Raw genomic sequence first — 24176 nt, 5'->3', positions numbered from 1 at the left:
CCTAAGGAGCTAGGAAGCTAAAACTAACCAGCATTTAGTAGTCGAGGATTAAATGGAGGGAGGGGGAGTTTAAATAGAGATATTCGGAGAAGAATGCCGTCTGAGTCTTCCACTAACTCCACCACTGAAAGCACTTCATGGTTGTACTCTTAGGTGTCCTGGGGTTAAGGGAAGGTGCTTATTCAAGAGATCTCCAACTCACAGTTTCCTGACTGAAGAGTGGTCTAGGAACATGTCTTCATGTAAGAAATCTATGGGTGCTTTACCCATGTCCTTTTCCTCTGCAGGTATACAAAGAGCGGTTAAGAACACGGGGTCTGAGGGGAGCGTGGGTGGTTTAATTGGTAAAGCCCCTGCCTCCTGCTCAAGTCATGATTTCAGTGTCCTGGGATTGAGACACAAATTGGGCTCCCTGCTCAGCTCAGTGGGGAGCCTGCTTCTCCCTCTACCTGCTGCTCACCCTGCTTGTGCTCTGTGTCAATAAATAAAATCTTAAAAAAAAAAAAAGAACGTGGGACCTGACACTGGCTAATGCTGACTTAATTTATGGACTTCATAACAAGCTGATTAAAATAATAACAGGATTCTCTGTATTACTAGGCAAATAATAGTTAAAAATATAATTGGAAGAAGTTTTGGCAAGAGAGTGGAATGCACAACAAAAAGTGGACATACATCCCTTGCTCAAATTTCATTAAATACCAATAAAATCATTGCTTTAAATGGAAAATTTTCATTAATAACTGTGAAGATAACTACTTAAAGATACGTAAATTAAATCTGGGCCATTAAAAAGCTTTCCATACATATGAAAATGATAACTTTGAAAAAAGTTAATTCTCTAAATGAAAAAAATGATACAAAGTACAAGCAGGATTCAAAGAATGGTAGTAATTTATTCTCAAAGGGACACTATATGTTAATAACTTTCCTCAGGATCTTTTTTCAGATGACAGCACTACAGAATGGGAAGCAGGGACATATTAACATAACTAACAAAATTAACAAAAGATAAACTCACTAAACATGTGAGATTCTAAGTATAAAAGATAACGACCTTTGTGAGAAAAGACAATGGATCTACATACTAGAGCCAAGAAATCCAACAAGGAGAGCAAAGGTTTTAGAATCAGGAAATAAACTGTTGAAAGTTCCCTGACAGAACTCTCAACTCAAGGCCAACGTCTGCTTATATTTTACTGACCCAGTGGATGATCCTTACCCTTCTTCACACAGCAGCACTGGAAAATCAACTAAGTGAGTAACTGCTGGGAACGAACGATGCACCTATTTCCACTAAAAGGCACTGTCCCACCCCTTTCCTACCAGGAGGCTCTGAAAGCGGACCCTTAGTAGGAAAATTTACACATGATGCACGAGGTAAGTATCTGTAAAAAGAACCTCCCAGGGCGCCTGGGAGGCTCAGTGGGTTAAGCCGCTGCCTTCGGCTCAGGTCATGATCTCAGGATCCTGGGATCGAGTCCCACATCGGGCTCTCTGCTCAGCGGAGAGCCTGCTTCCCTTCCTCTCTCTCTGCCTGCCTCTCTTGTGATTTCTCTCTGTCAAATAAATAAATAAAATCTTAAAAAAAAAAAAAAAGAACCTCCCAAAATTTCAGAAAATACACGCTTCTGTGTTTTAATAATCTGAACTTGGAGATCTGGGTATAAGGTCAAAGCAACATAAGAGGCGTGAAATGGTTAAGTGAGAAGCTTAAATCTAATCAACAGCAAGAGGCCCTGACTGTAATCCTAAGGGAAAGGTCAGCATGGAATCCAAGGCAGCAAAAGCCAGATTAACTATACGAGTTCATCAAACCCTAGGCCATTAAGGGGAAAGAGACTCTGAGTTTGATGAATATAAATGTCACATTTATTCAGAAAAATATGTTCTGTTGTGGAGAAGCGCTCTTTCACCTAGTTTTCATAAAGAAGGGATATTTCATCCTAATAAGTGAAACGCTCATGTAATGAGATTAACCACTTCCATTTATTCAGATCCTAAGTCTCTTCAAACTACCACCCACTTACTAATTTCTCCCTACTCATATCAACAAGATGTGCCGTGGTTAGGAAAAATGAAAATTCCAAATAACAGAAAAGAATAGCCCTCAATGCAAATAAACATTCTGGCTCATACACAGGTCTCTTAAAATTTAGTGAGCCTGTTTCTTGAATGTGATGTATTCTAGGTGATCTGACAAACCCTGAATTTCTGACGCTAAAAAACTAGGGCCCCAAATTGAGAGGACTTGTGCAAAGTCACATTGCCTGTGAAATATCTGCCTAAGGGGGACTCTCTGGGTGACATGGCATCTTTACCTCATCTCTGTAGCAGGAATTTATATTTACTTTATGCCTCCTCTGTCGGCTAGTACACTGATCACTTTATTTGTTTCTCTTTTAAAGATGTATTTATTTTAGGGCACCTGGGTGGCTCAGTCGGTTAAGCATCTGCCTTCAGCTCAGGTCATGATCCTCATGTTCTGGAGCCTCGCACTGGGCTCCCTGTTCAGTGGGGAGCCTGCTTCTCCCTCTCCCTCTGCCTGTCACTCTCCCTGCTGTGTGCTCTGTCTCTCTGTCAAATGAATAAATAAAATCTTTAAAAAAAAAAAAGGATTTCTTTATTTTAGAGAAAGAGTACAAGTGCATGCATGAGAGTGGGGCAAAGGGGAGGGGCAGAGGAAGAGGGAGAAAGAGTCCCAAGCAGACTCTGTGCTGAGCACGAAGCTCAATGCAGGGCTCAACCTCATGACCGTGAAATCACAACCTGAACCAAAACCAAGAGTCAGATGCTTAACTGACTGTGGCACCTAGGGACCCCGTTATCACTTTAAATATTATCTTACTTAGTTCCTAACAATTCAAGAAGGGATTACTTATTTTGCTTTCACCAATCAAAACACACACACACACACACATACACACACACACACAAAACACAACTGAGGCTCAGAGAAGTTAAGTAACTTGCCAGAGATCACATAGCTAACATTTGATTAAACAGATTTATCCAGGACCGTCTGACTCAAAAGATCTGGCCCTTTTCACTATACCAGATTACCTCCATTCACTTTTAGAAGGCTCTACTAAAGGTTCGTCTTTATACTACACCAACGTAACACTGCCCTTTTTCCTGGTTATTTGCACTTACTATACTCCTAGCTCCACTTGTAATTATTTAGGTATACACAGCTTAACTTCTCCTGAATAGATAAGAACATCCTTGAGAAAATATGCAGTTATCCTATTCATGTTCTTGACCTTCTAGCAGCATCTAATATAGAGACTTGCAAACAGAAAGCATCAAATCTTATTTTCTGAAAAACAAAATGAGAGCTATAGACTATAGAAAACCAGTTGTCAAAACCATAGGAAGAATTCCTTTAGTATGAGAACAAGTAAACAAATATAAAAAGGGAAATATTTTTTCTCTTAGTGATCAAAAGAACAAGACCAACAGCTCTTGCAAAGAGGGACTGACTGATGGGCAGGCTGTAGGGCTCTGGACAAGTAGGATGGAGCTCAGAGCAAGATCAGTCCCATGGAGAAGGTGACTACAGAAGAGGGAAACTATACAGAGTATTGGCCAAGAAGGCAAAGAGCTGGGAAGAGGAAAAGGGTGTCTCTAAAAAGTTGTCCAGGGTTTAGCCCTGACATAATGGATGCCAAGTATATGGACTAATGCTAGAACACACTGGTTAGTGGAACTAAAGGTGGGCTAAAAATGACTTGTACAAGTTCAAGAACTGAGAATAGACTGGATCTTTTAACAGGCCTATGGTCTATTGAGGCAAGGTGACAGAAAAGGCAAAATGCCAGAGTAATCAATGATTCTTTAAAAGACAGTTTTATAAAGAGATTTATTCATTTTCCAATATAATACATCAATCTCATGGGTTGAATTATAAAAGGGGCAACGGAATCCATTTGCCCTTCCTGGAAATACAGACAAAAAGCTACAAAAACTTGCAAATCTACTGCTGTCCCTGTTTTATTCTCAGGTGCTCAAGAGAAGACTGCATCCCTGAAGTGGCATCCCCACTTTCCACAGCGGTTCCCAAATGAGGGTAATTCAGCCCCCAGGGGACATCTGGCAACACTCACAACAGGAGGTGGTAGTACTCCAGACAGCCAGCGAAATAAAGGCCAGAGATGCTTCTTAACATCCTACAATACCCAGGACAGCACCCCACAACAATCATCCGGCCCAAAATGCCAATAGAGCCAATGCTGAGACATTCTTATCCATGGGTACCATCAACATTAATCTAAGCCATCAGAGAGATGACTTGTTTGTCCAGAATTAAGTTAGCACTTAAAACGGAGATAGTTTAATAACAACAATAAAAACAGCAGCTACTATTTATTATTGCATCCTTAAATAGGCCAAACCCAAGCTAAGTACTTTCACTTTTTTTTTTAAAATAAAAGACTAAATTTATGTATTTGAGAGAGAAAGAAAGAGAGCGAGCACTAGATCCCACAAGCAGGGGGAGGAGACAGAGGGAGAGGGACAAGCAGACTCCCCGCTGAGCAGAGAGCCCACTGTGGGGCTCCATCCCAGGACCCTGGGGATCACGACCTGAGCCAAAGACAGCCACTTAGCCGACTAAGCCACCCAGGCACTCCCTAAGAACTTTGACTTTATCTCATTTAATTTTTACAAAAATCTTGTGGGGTACTATTATTTTTATGTTGCAAAGATGTAAAAGTTCTAAGTTGGCCACAGCTGCATGCAAGTAATAAAGCTCCTATCACTACCATCATACTGCCCCTTTCCAAACCAGCAGTTAGCGTGCTGAGCAGAGGTATTTAAAGAGCATTCTAATGTTAATAGGGTAATGATCTGGGAATACAGAATCTGAGACCTGGAGACAGAGCAGGATGAGAAAGAGAGCTGTCTCAGGAAGTCTCTGGAGTGCCACTGGCACCTACTCTCTAGAGGCTTCCAAGTCCCTGGCACTTCCTTACCTGAGGAGAAGAAAGGGAGCAGTAAAATGGCACACCAACATGTCCGCCGACTGCTACACCAAAAGTAAGAAAATAATTGTAGAGGGACAGCTGGGGCATAGACAAAGGTAAATAAATAAACAGATAAATTAGCAATGTATAATTCAGTGTTACATCTGTAAAGAATCTGGATCAACTGATTCCAATGCCTTCACAGAATAAGAAAACACAGGCCTTAGGAACAAAGATGACTTGCTTAAGATCATATAGCCATCCCTACGAAAACAACAGAATAGTCACTGTGGGTTGAAAACCAGAGTACATTTGTCCAATATAATCTAAAAAAAAAAAAAAAATCAGGGGCACCTGAGTATATCAGTCGTTAAGCATCTGCCTTTGGGTCAGGTCATGGTCCCAGCATCCTGGGATGGATCCCCGCATCAGGCTCCCTGACGGGGAGGGGGGTGGGTAGAATAGGAGAACTTGCTTCTCCCTCTCCCACTCCCCCTGCTTGTGTTCCCTCTCTCGCTGTTCTCTCCCTCTCTCTGTCAAATAAATAGATACATACATACATACATACATACATAAATATATTTTAAAAAATAGTAATAATAAAAAGTGAAAATAAAAATTAGCTTAGATTTAAAAAGGACTCATAAGTTCCAACTCTTTAAAAATGAACATTTTCTGGAGAGGGTCCAAGACGGCAGCACTGAAAGATCCTAAACTCCCCTCCTCCCATGGACACAACAAATCTAAAGCTACAACATACAAATCACTTCCCTCTACAGAAGACCTGAAAACTAGACGAACTGCTCTCCCCAAAAATGGATAAAAGGAGCAATCAAGATATGCAGGAGAAATAGAGATATGGTCTCATAAACAACCCCACCCCTGGCATGGTGACAGACAACAGGGAGGATCTCGCCAAACAGGCACTCCTCCCAGGGCTAGGGAGAGGTTGGTGCCCCATACCCGGCAATCTGCCCCTGCTATCCACAGGAAGACAGAAGCCTCCAAAACATCTGCCTTGGAAAACCAGTGAGGGTATGTCTGGGGTTCCCAAAGTGTTACAGGAAACTGAGATTTCCCTCTTAGAGGGCTCACACGTAATCTTGTAGGCCCTGAGACACAAATCTGGAAAGTGCCTATGCTATATGTGACAGATTCATTTGCTAATCTGGGGGCATAGGCTGGAGGAGCATGAGAGAGTGGAGATGCTCACCAGAGCCCTACTGGCCGCTACTGCTAGCACAGGCAGGCGAGTATGAATGCAGTATCCTCCTGCTGCTTTGCCGGCACAGGTCAGGGCAAGAAGTCACAGCACTTGCTAAGGCTGGCAAGTGAGGGCAGAAGCAATGTTCCGTTGGCTCCCTGGCTGGGGCAGGCAGGATCACAGAGCTCTCCCATTCTCTAAGACTGTGAGTGTGGGCAAATGCAACACTCTCCTGCCCCCTGACTGGGGCTGGTGACTGTGAACAGTTGTGAACAGTTTCTCCTGCTGCCAGCCCAAAGCCAAAGGGGGCAACAGAAAAGGCATTTCCAGTGAATCACTGAAGCCCACAGATACACTCCATTAAGTCATTTTCCCCACTGCCTTTCTGAAGCCAGTGACTGTGCCCTGCCCCTACACTCTCCAACTGACTCACTAAAGCCAGCAGATACATGCAATTCACACAAGAGACACCCTTGATTGGCCCTGGTGACCAAGAGGACTGGTGTTCTAAAGCTCCACAGAACTGTATAACAACTGGAAAGGCTGTTCTGGGCAGGCTCTGACCCCCAGGGTACTACACAGACAGCACACTGAAACACAACTCCAGTCTTCCCGAGAATAAAACCCATTCACTTAGCCTGAAGCTTCAGCCTACAGGATAAGGCAGGTTTCCCTCACATACAGAGGCGAAGGAGTGGTCCCAGGGAACATAAGCAGGGAGACACCATCCTTGTGCACCCTGTTGGCTTCACTAGAGTCAAGGAGACTTCCCAGAAAGGAGCCTATATACTCATCTGGAATCCCAGTTTTTGCAACTGTCACCCAGGGGACTCCCCCAATCTACTAATCTAAAGATTAGCTGGGATTACAGCTGTGGTCCCACAGGACTATACATATTTGCATACTTTAAGCAGCTGCCTGAGAGTCTGGATTCCAATCAGCAGGTGCTTGGATTACAAACAGGTCTTGGCATACTCTCAACAATGGAAGAAAATCAAAAACAATTCAGGTAGCTTAGGCAATAAAGGCTCAAGAGACAACCAATAGCTAAAGCAAGATTGAATGAAAAGAATCATACTTACATAAGGCCATTCCTTCAAGACTGAGAGAGGTAGATGTTTGCCTACTATATAGAAACAAACACAGAGAGTCAAATAAAGTGAGGAAACAGAAATATGTTCCAAATGAGAGAATAAGACAATACTTCAGAAAAAGGCCTGATACTGAGGTAAATAAACTACCTGATAAAATAATTTAATGTAATGGTCATAAAGATGCTTGCCTAACTCAAGAGAAGAATGGGTGAACACAGTGAGAGTTTTAACAAAGAAACAGAAAACATTAAAAAAAAGTACCAAACAGGGGTGCCTGGGTGGCTCAGTTGGTTGTGTGTCCAACTGCTGATTTTGGTTCAGATCATGATATCAGAGTCTTGGGACAAGTTCCACATCAGGCTCTGTGCTCAGTAAGTGTGCTTGGGATTCTCTCTTCCTCTCCCTCTGGCCCTCCCCCTGCTTACACTCTGTCTCTCTCAAAATCCACATTATAGGGGTCCCAAAAGGAAAACAGGGAGATAAAGGGACAGAAAACTTATTTGAAGAAAATAATGACTGAAAACCTCCCTAAAGAAAAAAAAAAAAAAAACAAAAAACAGACAATGAAGGTCCAGGAAGCCCAGAGTTACAAATAAGATGAAACCAAAGAAAACCAAACCAAAACACATTATAATTAAAATGTCAGAAGTTAAAGATAAAGAGAGAATATTAAAAGCAGAAAAACAAACTGTCACATATAGGGAAATTTCATAAGTCTATCAGATTTCTCAGCAGAAACTTTGCAAGTCAAAAGAGGTTGACATGACATATTCAAAGTGCTGAAAGGAAAAAATTTCCAAGAATACCCTGAGAATACTCTACCAGGCAAGGTTATCTCTCAGATTTGGAGAAAAAGAATCTTCCAGATAAGCAAAAGCCAAAGGCTAGTAAACTACCCTTAGAAGAAATATTAAAAGGTTTAAACTGAACAGATACAGCACTAATTAATAAAAGAAACACATAAAAGTAAAAAAAAATCTTACTGAAAAGGTAAATATGTAGTAAAGGTAGTGGATTATTTCACTTACAAAGCTACTAATAAGATTGAAAGGCAGAAATTGTAAAATTAACAAAAACTACAATAATTAAGGAATACATAAAATAAAAAGAAGTAAAAAGAGACATCAAAAACAAAATGTAGGGGTGCCTGAGTGGCTCAGTGGGTTAAGCCTCTAGCCCTGAATCTGGCTCTCTGCTCAGCAGTGAGCCTGCTTCCACCACCACCCCCCCCAACCTCTGCCTCTCCACCTACTCGTGATCTCTGTCAAATAAATAAATAAAATCTTTAAAAACAAATAAACAAAAAACAAAATCTAGGGGGGATGGGGAGTTTAAAAATGTAGTTTTAGAATGTGTCCAAATTTAAGTTATCAATTTAAAATAGATTGTTACACACAAATAATTACATATGTGAACCTCAAGGTAACCACAAAGCAGAAACTTACAGTAGATGCACAGAAGAAAATTAGAAAGGAATCATAAATGTAACACTAAAGAGAGTCATCAAACCAGAGGGAAGACAGAAAGAGAAGAATAAAGAAACAGAGAAACTATAAAAACATCCAGAAAAAAGTTAACAAAATGGTAATAAGTATATACCTGTCAATAATTACTTTAAATGTAAGTGGACTAAAATCTACAATCAAAAGACAGAGAATGGCTGAGTGCACTAAAAAAAAAAAAAAAAAAAAAAAAAACCAAGACGCATTCATATACTGCCTACAGGTGACTCACTTCGAAAGTTAGGACACACACAGACTAAAAGTAAAGGTATGAAAAAAGATATTCAATGAAAATGGAAACCAAGAGAAAACGGATGTAGCTATACTCATTTCAGACAAAAAAGACTTTAAAACACATACTGTAACAGGAGAAAGAGGAGCACTACATAATGATACCCAGCTAGAAGATATAACATTTATAAATATATATGCAAACAATACAAGAGCACCAAAATACATAAAGCAAATTATTAACAGACCTAAAGGGAGAAACTGTCCTCTCTCCCCACTTCATTTTACATTATATTGGAAGTCCTAGCCACAGCAATCAGACAAGAAAAAGAAATAAAAGGCATCCAAATTAGTAAAGAAGTATAACTGCCACTTATTGCAGATGACATGATCCTGTCTATAGAAAACCCTAAAGACTCCACTAAAAACCTGCTAGAACTAATAAATGAATGCAATAAAATTGAGAATACAAAATTAATATATAAAAATTTGTTGCTTTCTTATAACTAATAGCAAACTATCACAAACAATTCAAGAAAACAATCCCATTTACAATGTAAATGTAAGTACAAAGTACTTACTTCAGAAAGTACAAAATAAATGTAACCGAAGTAGGTGAAAGCCTGTAACCTGAAAAACTGTAAGACACTGATTAAAGAAATTGAAGACACAGAGAAATGAAAAGATATTCTGTGCTCATGGATTGAAAGAATTAATGTTACTAAAATGTTCATACTACCCAAACCAATCTACAGATTCAATGCAATCCCTAACAAAATCCCAATGGCATTTCTTGAAAAAAATAGAGTTAATTCTAAAATAGGTATGGAATCACAAAAGACCCCCCCAAATAACCAAAACAGTCTTGAGAAAAAAGAACAAAGCCAGAGGTACCACACTTTCTGATTTCACACTATACTACAAAGCTAAGGTAATCAAAACAGCATGGTATTGGTATAAAACAGACACATAGATCCATGGAACAGAACAGAGAGTCCAGAAATAAACCCATGTATGTATAGTCATTACAATAAAGGAGACCGAAATATACAATGAGAAAAGAACAGTTTCTTCAATACATGGTGCTGGGAAAACTGGACAACTACAAGCAAAAGAATGAAACTGAACCATTATCTTATACCATACCTAAAAATTAACACAAAATAGATTAGAGACTTGAATAAGACCCAAAACCATAAAACTCCTAGAAGAAAACATAGACAGTAAGCTCCTTGACATCAGGTTTAACAATATTTTTTTGGACCTCAATTCAAAGGCAAGAGAAACAAAAACAAAAAAAAATAGGACTACATTTTTTTAAAATGCTTGTCCATAATAAGGGAAACCATCAACAAAACAAAAAGCAACCTACCGAATGGGAAAAGATATTTGCAAATCATATATCTGATAAGGGGTCAATATCCAAAATATATAAAGAACTCAAACAACAACAACAAAAACCTAACAATCCAATTTAAAAATTGGCAGAGGACCTGAACAGACATTTTTCCAAAGAAAACATACAGCTAGCCAATGGGCACATAAAAACATGCTCAATATCATTCATGATCAGGGAAATGCAAATGACAACCACAGCGAACTACTACCTCATATCTATCAGAATGACTAATATCAAAAAGAGAAAAAAATAACAATTGTTGGTGAGGATGTGAAAAGGGAATTCTTGTGGACTGTTGGTAAGAATGTAAACTGGTGCAGCCACTATGGAAAACAGTATGGAGTTTCCTCAAAAAAATTAAAGACAGAGCTACCATATGATCCAGCAATTCTGCTACTGGGTGTTTTGAAGAAAACAAAAACACTAATTTGAAAAGACATATGTACCTCTATGTTCACTGCAGCATTATTTACAGCAGCCAAAATATGGAAATTAGCTAAGTGTTCATTGATGGATAAATGGATAAAGAAGATGTGATTATCTGTCTATCTATCTCTCTAATGGAATACTATGCAGCCATAAAAAAGAGTGAGATTTTTATCCATGACAACTTGGATTAACTTTGAAGGCATTATGCTAATTTAAGTCAAAGACAAATACCACAAGATGTCACTTATTTGTGGAAAATAAAAGATAAACAAACAAAATAGAACTAAATCCAGACTCAAAGATATAAAAACAAAATTGGTGGTAGCCAGAGAGAAGGAGGATTTGGGTGGGTAGGGGGCAAAACGAGTGAAAAACAAGATGTACAAACTTCCAGCTATAAAAAAGTCATGGGGATATAACATAAAGCACAGGAAATGCAGTCGATAATATTGTGTTAACTTTGTATGGTGACAGATAATAACCAGACTTACTGTGGTGACCATTCTGCAATATGTAAAAATGTCACATCACTCTGTTTTACACCCGAAACTAATATAACAGTGTATGTCAATTATGCCTCAATTTTAAAAAATAACAACAAAGAGAAGAAATGAAAAAGAGGATTTTCTTCAATAACTCAATGCCATTATCACACCTATCAAGACTAGTAATAATTCCTTGATACTGTCTAATACCCAGTTCATTATCAAATATCCTTGACTGTATCAAAATGTCTTTTTAAAGTTGGTTTGTTACAAACCAAACAAGGGCCACACATACTTATGTCTTTTAAATTTCCTTTTCATCTAGAGGAACTTCCATCCCTTTTTACTCTCATACAATTTGCTTATTATAGAAACCACATCAGTTGTTTTATATAATGTTTCGGATTCTGTATTTGACTATACACTCGTACTATAATTAGACTTACTCTTTATCCTTTCTGTGTTCTATGAGTAGAAGTAGCTTTAGAGACTCAGGTTTCACTTTTGATTTGAATACTTCACTGAATATTGCTTCATACTTTGTCATATCAGGAGACACACATCTGCCTTTTTCTATTTTTCATGATGCTCAGATTGATCAGAGGGTTCAAATGGTAACAGACTGAGGACTCTATCAAGTTCTCATCTAAAACTATCGACTTCTGATAACCATCCCCCGAAAATGATATTATGAGGGGCTGCAAGCAGTGATTTTCAAATTCCATCAGTCCAAGCACATTTATTAACTGAAATTCTTCCCTCTCATCAACTAAGCCCCCCGTTTTTTGTGTGTTTTTTTTTTTAAACTCTGAACCACCATTTGGACAGGAAAAGCAAGATAACTATTTAATACTTTCCTTTGACTTCCAATTTTCAGAGGAAGGAGCTGGTGTCTTAGCTACTTCCAATAAAGCCTACTTCTAACTAAACTGTAACCAAAATAAATGTGTTTTTTGTAAGACATTTAAACAAAAGGGAAAAGAAGAGATCTGTAAGCAATCCGACTAATTTTAAAGAGTTAACCAGCAACTTCAGATTTATCCAGGGATATAAAAGTCCAAAGATTTAGGACAACTAGATCTAAGACTCCCAGAGGAAAAAAGGATCTGGTCGAATTCTTGTTCCTTTGATAAATCAACAGAAAGACCTGTCCAGAGCTTTGGTGTCTTTGCGAAATGACTACCTTTATTCCAAACATGACTTGAAGGCAAATCTCATGCCGAGATCTTCTTAAAAAGCTACACTCACATGAGTTGACTAAAGGGTACCATTTCCTGTGGATACCATACATAAATTGGAATACCCTGAGATATAGTGAACCTGGCTTTTGTCCCACTACAATAGTCCCTTCTGCTTAGCTGGCCACATTTCTGCATCCTCATCTTCCCCACTAAATGAAAAAGGGCACTCACACCAAACACAAGAAGTTCATAGCCAAGGAACTATGCCCTGATAAGACAAGAGCATCTGTTCAAATTCTTGGGAATTTGAAATGAAAATAAGGAAAAACTTGGGCAGGGTATAGTGGATAGAAAGAAAAGGCATGGACTATGGTTGAGCCATACAACTGGCAGAGGACCCAAATGAAGATCCTGAACTCTCGTGATGAGCTTCTGAGTTATCTTGAATCTTGAGCTACCTTCCTACTCTGGTCTCCATCCAGGTCTGTCCTATGATAGCTCCAGATGTCTTTGTTACTCTAATCTCCTTATTGTTCCACAGATAGCTGTACTGGTTTGCTAGAGCTGCCTTAACAAAGTACCACAAACTGGGTTGCTTAAAAAACAAATTTCTTTTCTCACGGTTCTAAAGGTGAGAAGTCTGAGATCAAGGTGTCAGCAGGGCTGGATCCCCCTAAAAGACATTCCTTGGCTTGCACATAGCCACATTTCCCCTTCGTACATGTCTGTGTCCAAATTTCCTCTTTGTATAAGGACGCCAGTTATACTGGGTTAAGGCCTATACCTAATGACCTCATTTTACCCTAATTACAATTAATTAATTAAAGACACTATCTTCAATGGTCACATTCTAGGTACCCCACATTCTGCGGTTAGGACTTCTATGCATGAATTCTGGGGGATGCATATTTCAGCCCATAATATCTTTAAAGTGATCCCCTCTTTACTTAAGCTAGTCTGAGTCTTGTTGGTTCCAACTGAATAAACCTTACCAAAATCGCTACATTTTCTGGTCTTCTATTATTTAATTACTCATGTGTTTCTTTCAAACCTCCCAAGAGTTTGAGCTACGAGAGAGTAATAACATGCTTTAAAAGTTCAGTGAATTCTATCTCCGCAGACCTAGTACCCTACAAACAGTTGGCACCAGAAACATAAAGAGCACAGAGAATTCTGTAGAAGATGCTGTGCGGTGGCACCCAAGATCCCCTTTCAGGACTAAAGTATTCATTCTCTTAGCAACCAGGAATGTTGGCTGCTCTTAGTTCAGGCTAAGTCCTATCCCAAGAATTGTCAACAGAGTCACTTCACCCAAGGTAATGTCCGTTCCTTTCCGGCAGCCTACATCCAATCATACTGAAGTCCAAAGGCCCGGCCTTCTTGTCTCCACTCAGCACATCTCTGAAGAGCTACCCCAGCTCCAGAGCAACCTGTGGGATTGGCTGTGGTTCCTATGCAAGTGAATTACAGTTCAGCTCTCCCTCCGCTCAATCCTGCTTCCATCCTGCTTCTGTCTCCACCCACCCCTCAAGGTGTTGATCCTTAGACTACTCCCCAATAAACTTCTGCACACAAATATCTTAATCTACTTCCCAGAAAATCTAACTTGCCCTATAGTCTATGGCTAACACTGTGACAAAGATGCTACCCTTAATCTTAGCCTAAAGGCCGAGAACTGATGACAAAGAAGAAAACAAACAAAAATTAGGAAAAATTAGCCAGGTACTAGGTAATTTCCTCATTTCCATTTCTTGCTTTTGAAGAATCCTGTCTTCTTGCACTTTCTTGCTAGAGAAAGGGTCCCGTTCCTTTTGATCCCCTCTGACTTGCCCTGTGCAGACAGCTTCCGCATCCTCCAATCCACAAGCAGGAACCCCAGACAGCCTCCTCTCCCTGGACAGCAGGGGGCGCCTCAGGCCCCAGCTCCTCCCCCGGGTCCTGCCACTGCATTTCTGAAGTCTGACCCCTTCACTGCCTGGCTCTGCGGTGAAAACCAAAGGAGAGCAGAGGGTGAACCAGGGAAATACATCCAAGAGCAGAAGCTGGTCCCGTCCCCCTTCTCTGGCTGCCCCCCAGCTGGCCTCTCCTTGGAAACAAAAAGTGCTGATTCTGAGGACCAAGACATGGGCCCTGCTGCCGGCACCTTCCTACTGTCCCTACTACTGGGTGAGCCTCTGAGGCGTAGAGGGAGCACAGGCGGGAGGTGGGGGGTTGGAAGCAGAAGTTCTCGGCTGAAAAAGTTATATAGAGTAATAGGACACTTCACCATGGGGCATTACTTATGAAAGTGTGTCCTGGGGAAGTCCTGACGAGATATTATACGCTAAGCAGTAAACAAAGACCCCTGCCCTCGTGGGGCTTGTAATTACGGCGTTTATTAAATACATAAATTTTAAAGCAGATTATAAAATCCTAAATGTTATGAAAGGAAAGAGGCAGCAGGGGTGCAGGGCAGGAGGTGTGATGTAATTTCAAATAGAGTAGTCAAGGAAGTTTCACTATGGAATCATTCAAGCAAAGTCCTGAAGGAGCTGAATGACTTAGCTAGGAGCATCTAGGAAAAGAGTATTTTAAGCAGAGGGAACTGGAAGTATCAATACTCTTGAGCGATTTCAGGCATAAGCTTGTTCACTTATTTTTCTGGCCCACAATGATTTATTTTATTTTATTATTATTTATTTTTTATTTTTTTGGCCCACGATTATTTAAAAGCAGGGTAGGCTGAGAGCAGGAGAAAGGTAACAGGTAACAGAAAAGATACACAAATACTGTAAAATGCCAATTCAAATAAAGAAAACAGCTCATTAACTTCAAAAGCACCTTAAGGCATCATTGTGTTTACAACCTAATATACTTGATATTCCTGATGACAATCCGGAATCTTCCAGTAAAAGTTAAATTACGTTCTGTGTATGCTGCTAAAGAAGGCAGGTTAAGTATGTGATTTTCAAGATTCCCACTAACGGGTAGACATTTATAAAAATCTGGCCTTTAACATAAATCTGAGAAATTAAAATGTGTGGAAAGCCTCATCATTCAGTGAATCTAGATATAAAATGCATTATTGTGTATTAACGATGTGGTGTCTGTCTTAGGGTCTTGCCCAAGCTCTTCCCCCCAAAAGAAAGATCTGCAATCAGGTGAGTGGTCTCAACCTGGACTGCTGGGTTTGGAACTGGGATAGGATGGAGGCTGGAGGCAAGAGAGGACTCAGGTCCTAGGAACAGATGGGGAGTTTGAAAATGATAAGATGATGAGGACCAGAGGAGCAGGACACCAAGGTTCTACATGTCTGTCTCTCTTCTTTCTCTAGTGTGTGGACGACCTGTATACTCAGGCCGTATTGTGGGTGGCCAGGATGCTGTTGCAGGGCACTGGCCTTGGCAAGTCAGCGTACACTTGGGCGAGAACCACGTCTGTGGAGGGTCTCTCGTCAGTGACAGGTGGATACTGACAGCAGCACACTGCTTAAAAACGTTGAGTCCTAGTCCTGGTGACTAGCATGCAGACAGGTTCTCAGTAAATACTTGAATGACTTCATGAATGAACCAACAGACAAATGAAAGTGGTAAGACAGGTTGGGGCACCTGGGTGGCTCAGTCCGTTAAGCGTCTGACTCTTGATTTAGGCTCAGGTCATGATTGTGAGACTGAGGCCCAAGTTGGGCTCTGTGCTCAGCGTTCTGTCTGCTTGAGATTTTCTCTCTCTTTCTCTCTGTTCCTCCCCCTGCTTGCAATCTCTCTCTCAAATAAATAAATAAAATCTTAAAAACAACAACAACAACAAAGACAAAACAAAGAAAGTGAGAAGGAGGTAGAAGGAAACCCTACATCACCTGGGACTAGGGACAGGACATAGAGGTAGAAAAAGAAATGACAGAGATAGGCACTATATTAGAAACTTTTCTTACTTTGTGCCAAATTATTTCTTAAACATTAGCCAGGGAACTGTCTTAAGCTTTTCTGGATCACAAACACCATCTGAGCTCTCTTTCTCAGAGCTACTGCCGTAAGAGAAGAAAGGTGCCATGTGGAGAGTCGTTCTAGGGAGCGGCTCATGTGAAACTGATGTCTCCAGCCAACAGCTAGTGAAGACTTGAGGCCTGCCACCATAATGGCGTTTGGATACAGATCCTCCCAGAGTCAAGCCTTGAGATGAATGCAACCCAGTTCAACTGTAGCCTCATGAGAGAGGAGTGGGAGGCACCCACCTAAGTCACACCTGATTCTTGACCCACAGAAACTGTGAGATAAATGTTTTTTAAGCCTCTAATTTGTGGTATCTTGTTATGCAACAACAGATAAGTAATATATGTAGAAACCAAAACAGCAGGACTTTTCAAGAACAATACCTAAAGCTCAAAGAAAATAGAGCAAGAACTCCAAAATGCTGGGAGAAAATTACTTCCAACCCAGAATTCTACTCATACACAAATCATTGATCAAGTGTGGGATAGAAACAAGACATTTTCAAATATACAAAGCAGCAAAAATATTACCTCTCATGCACATTTTCTCAGGAAGCCTTGGGAGAATGTGCTTCACTAAAATCAAGGAGAGAAAAACAAGAAAACATGGAATCAAGGGAAAAAAGGGGACACAACACAGAAGAGAATCCCCAAGAAAATGAAGAGAATACTGGACAAAACTCTGGGCATAAGCATGTAAGAGGTCTGAGACCATGGAGACAGGAGACAACAAAAGAAAGAGTGATTAGGAAGAGAGGAAAGGAGACACAGCAACGAATCAACCCTAGTCCAAGTTGAAAGTAGCCTGGTTCATTCTGTATCTATTACCACCCTTTCTTCCTAGAGACTCAGTGCTACACATAGGCAGCTTGTTCTCACCCAGCTGTAGCACCTGGGATGCTCCACTTCTATTCTCCCTTTTCTATTCCCCTTAGGCTCTGGATTCCTTTGCTTTAAGTTGGGATTCATTCAGCTAGACCAGACAAGTCAAAGTGTGAACCATCGTGTGTTCAAAATTATCACCCATCCCCAAACTCAACATACAACTGCAGACATCGCCTTGTTGAAACTGGTCTCTAGAGTCACCTTTACTTCTTCCATCCTGCCCATCTGCTTGCCCCGGATCACAAAGCAGTTGACAATTCCAGCCTCTTGCTGGGTGACTGGATGGGGAAATGTTAAGGATGATGAAGGTGAGAATGGGTTAGGGGTTGTTTTATCCATCCTCCTCTTTTTGTACCCGCTCCAGAACATTTGCTTTCTACGCATACCACCACTATGGCAAATATTTTTAAATAAACCCCAAACATTGATAGTATCTCTAAGTCTTCAAATAAAATATCTTTTTTTCACATTTACTATGTTTATTTTATTTACTTTTAGATCCTGCCTAGAGTCTAGCTACAGCTGCAAGAGCAGACACTAACAATCTGAACACATAATTACTTCTTTGAAACAAAGATTAACAAACCTGATCTAAAGCCTGGAAGAGTCTAGTGGTTTTGAAAATCTGTTTTTAAAGTGTTGGGTCAACTCTTTCCCAGGAGGCGTGAACACAAGACAAGAAATGATCTGGGAGCAGAAAAACAGGAAAGGAAGACATTTTGGAGTACTTCAAATACTCATTATCTTTACTGAATCAAACTGTATCCCAATTTCTCTTTATTTAGAACACGAGGAATACCCCACATTGGCACATCAGAAAAACCTTAGGACAAACTGAAATAATTTTGAACTACCCACTGTGTTAAGATTAAATTTACCAAAAATATTCTTGCATTAGCAAATATGATTGCAAAGTGACTATATTCTGCTTTTGGATTCCCACAGAGATTTCTGCAAATCATGACTGAATGTTGCCCTTCCAACTTTCCAGACTGCTTTTCCTTTCATTCCTGTCTGTCTTTACAGATCGTGATTCTCCCTCCATCCTCCAGGAAGCAGAAGTACCTGTCTTTGACCGCAAGGCCTGTGAACAACTCTACAACCCAATCGGTTCCATGCTGCCAGAATCAATGCCAGTCATCCAAGACGATGAGATATGTGCTGGTGATACAGCTAAAATGAAGGACAGTTGCAAGGTTAGGGTTTGCTCTTGAATTTTTTTTTAATATGAGACTTTAATTTTGATCTGGCTTTTCCTGTATGTAAACAACAGTAGATTGGGAATCAGGAGACAAAGGTTCAGACAATAATTCTTGTGTTATGCTGAATTACCGATGAATTTAATTCTTTTGATCTAGAGAAATGCTAACCACTGGTTACTGGGGGTTTCACAGGCTTGTATATTTTTACAAATATATTAAGAAGTTGACATAGAACTGCCAACTTTATTTTTAAGTAAGAACGTTGCACTCTACACTCAAAAGATGTCATTCCACTGTCTCCTGATCATAACTGTCCAATGAAGAATTGTCTTCCTCCACTGAGTGTGATGTGTTGTTTTGCTCTGATTGTTTTCAATATAATTATCTTCACATTTGATTGTCAGAAGTTTGAATGTGATAGGGCACCTGGGTGGCTCAGTTAAGTTAAGCATCCAACTCTTGGTTTCAGCTCAGGTCAGGGGAAGTCAGCTTGGGATTCTCTCTCTCTCTTTCTCTCCTTCTGCCCCTCCCTTGCACATGTGCATGCTCTCTCTCTCTCTCTAAAATAAATAAATCTTTAAAAACAAAAAAAAAGAAGTTTGAATATGATGTGCTAGGAGTGATTTTCTTTGTATCTATCCTATTTAAGATTCATTGTTTTTGGTTTTTTAATCTGTTCTTTTATCTTTTACCAAAACTTAAGAATTTTTCATTCATGACTTCTTCAAATATTCTGTCTCATTTCTCTCTCTTCATCTAGTTGAAACAGAAAATGTAGGTTACATCTTTTGATATTTTCACACTGTCTGATATTGTTTTGTTTTACCTTTCTCTGCTCTTCAAATTGGATACTTATAAATTAATCTATATTCAAGATCAATGCCTCTCTCCTGTCATCTATGTGTTAGTGTTAGGGTCATCTAGTGCAAGTTTTCTTCACATATTTTCACGTATTTTATTTTTTAGTCCTAGAATGACCACTTGGGTTTTATTTCCTTTTCCTCCCTCCCTCTCTCTCTCTCCTCTTTCCTCCCTCTCCCTCTCTTCTTCTTCTTCTTCTCTCTCTCTCACACACACACGCACACACATACTCTGCCAAGATGTCCTATCTGTATATTCATTATTTGCAATAAAACAACAATGGAACACAGTTTCATACCCACTAAGATGGCTGTTATCAAAGCAGACAATAACAAGAGTTGATAAGGATGTGGATAAATTGGAAACTCCATACTCCTGGGAATGTAAAATGGTACAGCTGCTTTGGAATTACTATTCTTCAAAAGGTTATATACAGAGTTACCATATTACCAAGGAATTCCACTTTAGGTATACACCCAAGAGAAATAAAAACATGTCCACAGGAAAAAAAATTATACATGAATAGTCATAGCAGCATTATTCATAATAGTCAAAAAGTGAAAATAATCCAAATGCCCATCAACTGATAACTAGAAAAACAAAATATGGTCTATCCAAATAATGGAATAGTATTCAGCCATAAAAAGGAATGGAGCACTGATAGATGCTACAAGGATGAACCTTGAAAAAAGTATTCTAAGTGAAATAAGTTAAACACAAAAGATCACATATCCTATGGTTCATATGTCCAGAATATGCAAATCCATAGAGGTGGAAAGCAGATTATCAGCTGGTCTAGGGCTGAGAGGAAAGGAGGGCGACTATTTTTTTTTTTAAGATGTTATTTATTTATTTGTCAGAGAGAGAGAGAGAGAGAGAGCGCGAGCACAGGCAGACAGAGTGGCAGAGGGAGAAGCAGGCTCCCCGCGGAGCAAGGAGCCCAATGTGGGACTCGATCCCAGGATGCTGGGATCATGACCTGAGCCAAAAGCAGCTGCTTAACCAACTGAGCCACCCAGGAGTCCCAGGAGGGCGACTATTAATGGGTATGGGGTTTCTCGTAAGGGTGATGGAAATGTGATGGTTGAACAACACTGTGAATATACTAAATACCACTGAACTGTACACTTTAAGAAATGGGTGAATTATGGGGTGGGAGGTTGGGGGAACAGGTGGTGGGTGATGGGGAGGGCACGTTTTGCATGGAGCACTGGGTGTTGTGCAAAAAGAATGAATACTGTTACGCTGAAAAAATAAATAAAAAGGGGAAAAAGAAAAAAAAAAAGAAATGGGTGAATTGTATAGTATATGAATTATATCTCAATAAGGTATTAGGAAAAGAGCAAGATTGAGAGATAAACCATTGACTACTATCACTATTATTTTATATAAGAAAGGATTATTTTAACATTAAAAAAAAAGGCAATAAGAACCTAAGAGTAGAAAAATAAGGACTGTTCATTAAACTGAAATAAATTTACCTTTAGGGAAAAAATTCATCACATTAACTTCTCTTCTTTATCACAGATGAGTATTTTGAAACTACTGATATATTTAGCTAAGGTCTCTGCCAATGTCAAATTCTATGATTCTAGAATTCCCATGATCTTCCCCTAATGCAGTAAGAAGCCTAGCTCCCTCTAGGGTTCTCCTGCACCATGGGTTCCATTGCCCCATTTAAGGAACTCTCCACCTCTTGTGGCCACTTTCCTCTCCAAGGTCCCTTCTCACTACCCTCATGACCCTTATCTTTCCTCAGGGTGATTCTGGAGGACCTCTGTCATGTCATATTAACGGTGTATGGACCCAGATAGGACTGGTAAGCTGGGGATTAGGCTGTGCTAAATCTCTCCCTGGAGTCTACGCCAGTATGATCTACTATCAAAAATGGATCGAGACCACTATCTCAAGAGCAGACGTCTTAGATGCCAATATTTTGGACTTCTCTGACTTCCGGTACCTTACTGTACTACTCTCTCTGGCTCTCCTGGGACCCTTCTGTGCCTCTGGGCCTAACATTTTACCAGGAGAGTAGACAGTATAGCTAAAGCCACTGGCCAAGTACAGGGTCGGGGTTGGAACACATAGAGATTAAGCGTGAACTCACAGGAGAGTCACTGGGAACCCTGGATCACTTCATTAAAAGAATTAGAAATTACTTTTGTTTCAAGGTTCTTTATTCTGAAAGTATGTTTTAGTGGTTGGAATGTGAATAGCTGAGAAATGAGACTGCCGGTTTCGTGCATGGCATTCTCTGTCCCTGACCATGAATCTTACAAGGCAAGAAAGGTGCCTTCTATGAATAAGTAATTATGGACACAGATAAAATGGCTACTGGAGAAGCAAGCAAGAAAGGAAGTATCTGCGAAGGCAAAAGGGGTTAGTCCTCAAGAAACTATATTAAGAGCTGACTCGGGGGGCACCTGGGATTCAGTCCCGCATTGGGCTCCCTGCTCAGAGGGGAGTCTGCTTCTGCCTTTCCCTCTCCTTGCCGCTACCCCCATGCTTGTGTGCTTGCTCTCTCGCTCGCTCTCTCTCTCTCTCTCTCAAAAAGAGAGAAAAAAAAGAGTTTACTTTAGGTCCATGGTTTTCATTATCGGCTTCTTACCTTGTCTATATTCCTCACTTCCTCTACTATCCTACACTTTGCCTCTGCAAGGGATCAAATAAAAAATGTGTATGTATAAATCAGCTCTGCATTTTTCTGAAATTTTAACTTCTTGAAATACCAATGTGACCTACTACCAAGAAATGGATTAATGCCATGATCTCAAGAACTGAGGTCTCAGGTTTCAATAATCTGGTCCTGCCCAGGTTGTTTAATGTTACTCCAATAATAAAATACTTTAAATGTTTAATAAGGACAGGATAACATCCCTTGCCTAACTACCATTCTTCTTTTTGTTAATCCATCCCATGACCTACTGTTTCCTACTTTACCTAGGCTTCCAGGAGCTCAGAGCTAAGTTAAATACTCAATTTCAGTCATTATCTTTATCCTAGATAATCGAGTGTAATTCCATTCACATCCCTTTTTATTTATTTTTTTTTAAAGATTTTATTTATTTATTTGGCAGAGAGAGAGATCACAAGCAGGCAGAGAGAGAGAGGAGGAAGCAGGCTCCCCGCGGAGCAGAGAGCCCGATGCGGGGCTCGATCCCAGGACCCTGAGATCATGACCTGAGCAGAAGGCAGCGGCTTAATCCACTGAGCCACCCAGGCGCCCCAACATCCCTTTTTATTTAAATCATCCTCCATTTCTCATCCGAATGAACGTAAGTTTTATTGCATCTCTGTCTTTCAGAGTAAGTCAACTTTGAAAAAACAACTTTTTGGATAAACAAACACCTTTAATAGGAAATGAGGGTAGGTTTGGAAACTTAAAATCACATACCCTAACCATTAACCCCATCTGTCTTCTGGACTGCCACTGCCACCCACGCCCTTTCCCTCACTCACACCGATGCTCAGCGCCATTTATTCTCCACAGCATTCAGACGAGTGTTTTTTGTTTTTTTTTTTAAGATTTATTTATTTGACAGATAGAGATTACAAGTAGGCAGAGCGGCAGGCAGAGAGAGAGAGAGAGAGGGGAGGAAGCATGTTCCCAGCTAAGCAGAGAACCCGATGCGGGGCTCGATCCCAGGACCCTGGGATCATGACCTGAGCTGAAGGCAGAGGCTTTAACTCGCTGAGCCACCCAGGTGCCCCCTCAGGAGTGTTTTAAAAATAAAGATTAAAAAAAATAATAAAGATTTTTAAATACATTTCTCCCCCCCATTTTCCCTGCTTCAGGCACTTCAAAGACACTTTGCTCAGGGGGTAAGGACCAAAGTCCTTAAGAGGACTGACACAGCCCTGCAGGCTCTGATTCCCACCTGCTTCTTCAGCCTCCAGGCACCCTGCTCTCAGGGTTTTCAATTCTTCAAATGTTTCAATCCCCTCTCAGCGCAGGGCTTCTGCATCTGCTATTCCCAGTCCCCTACTGCCTTTGCCTAGTTAATTCCTACTGTGCCTCCAATCTCAACTCACCCTTTACTTCCTCAAGGAAGCTGTGCCCAACTCTCCCGAGCAGATCAAATCCCCCAGTATATATCCTCATAGCATTATGGAGCCCTCCTTCGTAGGACTCAACACAGCTGTTAATGGATTATCTGTCTGTGTCATTGTCTAGTTGAAGTACGCAGAACTTACCAAAATGTAAGAATTTTTGTTTTTTGGTTTTGTTTTTTTGTTTGTTTTTTGGTTTTGCGAACCACTGTATCCTAGTTGCAGTAAATACTTGTTGAACAAATGAATGGATGAATAATCATCACTCAACCTCTTTGTTTCCCCAACTAAGAACATGGGTATTTTGTTCACGAAGGTGGCCTAGAACCTGACACAAGGTCTTACACAAAATAGACCTTCAAATATTAGTTAAATAAAAGAAGGCAAGAACGTTTCAGTCTCGTTCTCTTTCTCGTCTCACTCCAGTCGTAACAAACAAGGGAAAGAGCACGTACAACAGGCCAACTGGAAGGTTTCTGTAGGCAAGAATTTAAATTAGGCAACCGCTGGAAAGACTCAGAGGGCTAAGCAAAATGGCAACTGAGAAAAAAGAACAAAAGAGAAAAAAGGGGCAAGAAAGGAAATAGAGGAGAAAGGACAGACTAAAATCAAAACAAACAGGAAGAGAAAGCACACAAAAGTATGGGCCAGGACAACACAGCAAGAGGACATAAAGAAGGTCAAGAAGGCCAAAACACTGCTTCCTATCATTTCTCCAGACT

At 40.3% G+C, this 24176-nt stretch overlaps 2 protein-coding genes across 8 annotated transcripts in view; one reads left to right on the top strand and one right to left on the bottom strand.

Moving 5' to 3' along the window:
* Positions 1-24176, bottom strand: part of SH3D19 (SH3 domain containing 19) — a 199596-nt gene that overhangs the window by 145255 nt on the left and 30165 nt on the right. For 2 of the 7 annotated variants that reach the window (XM_045998245.1, XM_045998248.1), the window contains exon 1: positions 18407-18516. The exons of the other annotated variants lie outside the window; for them this stretch is intronic. The gene's annotated coding sequence lies outside the window, so the exon portion shown is untranslated. Of the gene's footprint in view, positions 1-18406; positions 18517-24176 lie in introns of those variants that run through there. 7 annotated transcript variants of the gene reach the window in all.
* PRSS48 (serine protease 48) lies at positions 14238-21462 on the top strand. Its single transcript, XM_045998250.1, has 7 exons — positions 14238-14655; positions 15585-15629; positions 15803-15970; positions 16067-16080; positions 17415-17649; positions 18368-18537; positions 21164-21462. The coding sequence occupies exons 1-7, from the start codon at positions 14613-14615 to the stop codon at positions 21437-21439; spliced, it is 951 nt and encodes a 316-aa protein (XP_045854206.1). The 5' UTR covers positions 14238-14612; the 3' UTR covers positions 21440-21462.

The sequence above is a fragment of the Meles meles genome, chromosome 2 (assembly GCF_922984935.1).
Source record: "Meles meles chromosome 2, mMelMel3.1 paternal haplotype, whole genome shotgun sequence".
Taxonomy (NCBI): domain Eukaryota; kingdom Metazoa; phylum Chordata; class Mammalia; order Carnivora; family Mustelidae; genus Meles; species Meles meles.
Note: the sequence above shows the minus strand (reverse complement) of the source record. Positions and strands in the feature narration are given on the sequence as shown.

What these genes read in the sequence shown, in the direction of transcription:
- PRSS48 (XM_045998250.1), top strand. Translation starts at nt 14,613, where the DNA reads ATGGGCCCTGCTGCCGGCACCTTCCTACTGTCCCTACTACTGG. An exon ending in AAAGAAAGATCTGCAATCAG is followed by an intron (nt 15,630 to 15,802) that starts GTGAGTGGTCTC and finishes TTCTTTCTCTAG; the next exon opens with TGTGTGGACGACCTGTATAC. An exon ending in AAATGTTAAGGATGATGAAG is followed by an intron (nt 17,650 to 18,367) that starts GTGAGAATGGGT and finishes CTGTCTTTACAG; the next exon opens with ATCGTGATTCTCCCTCCATC.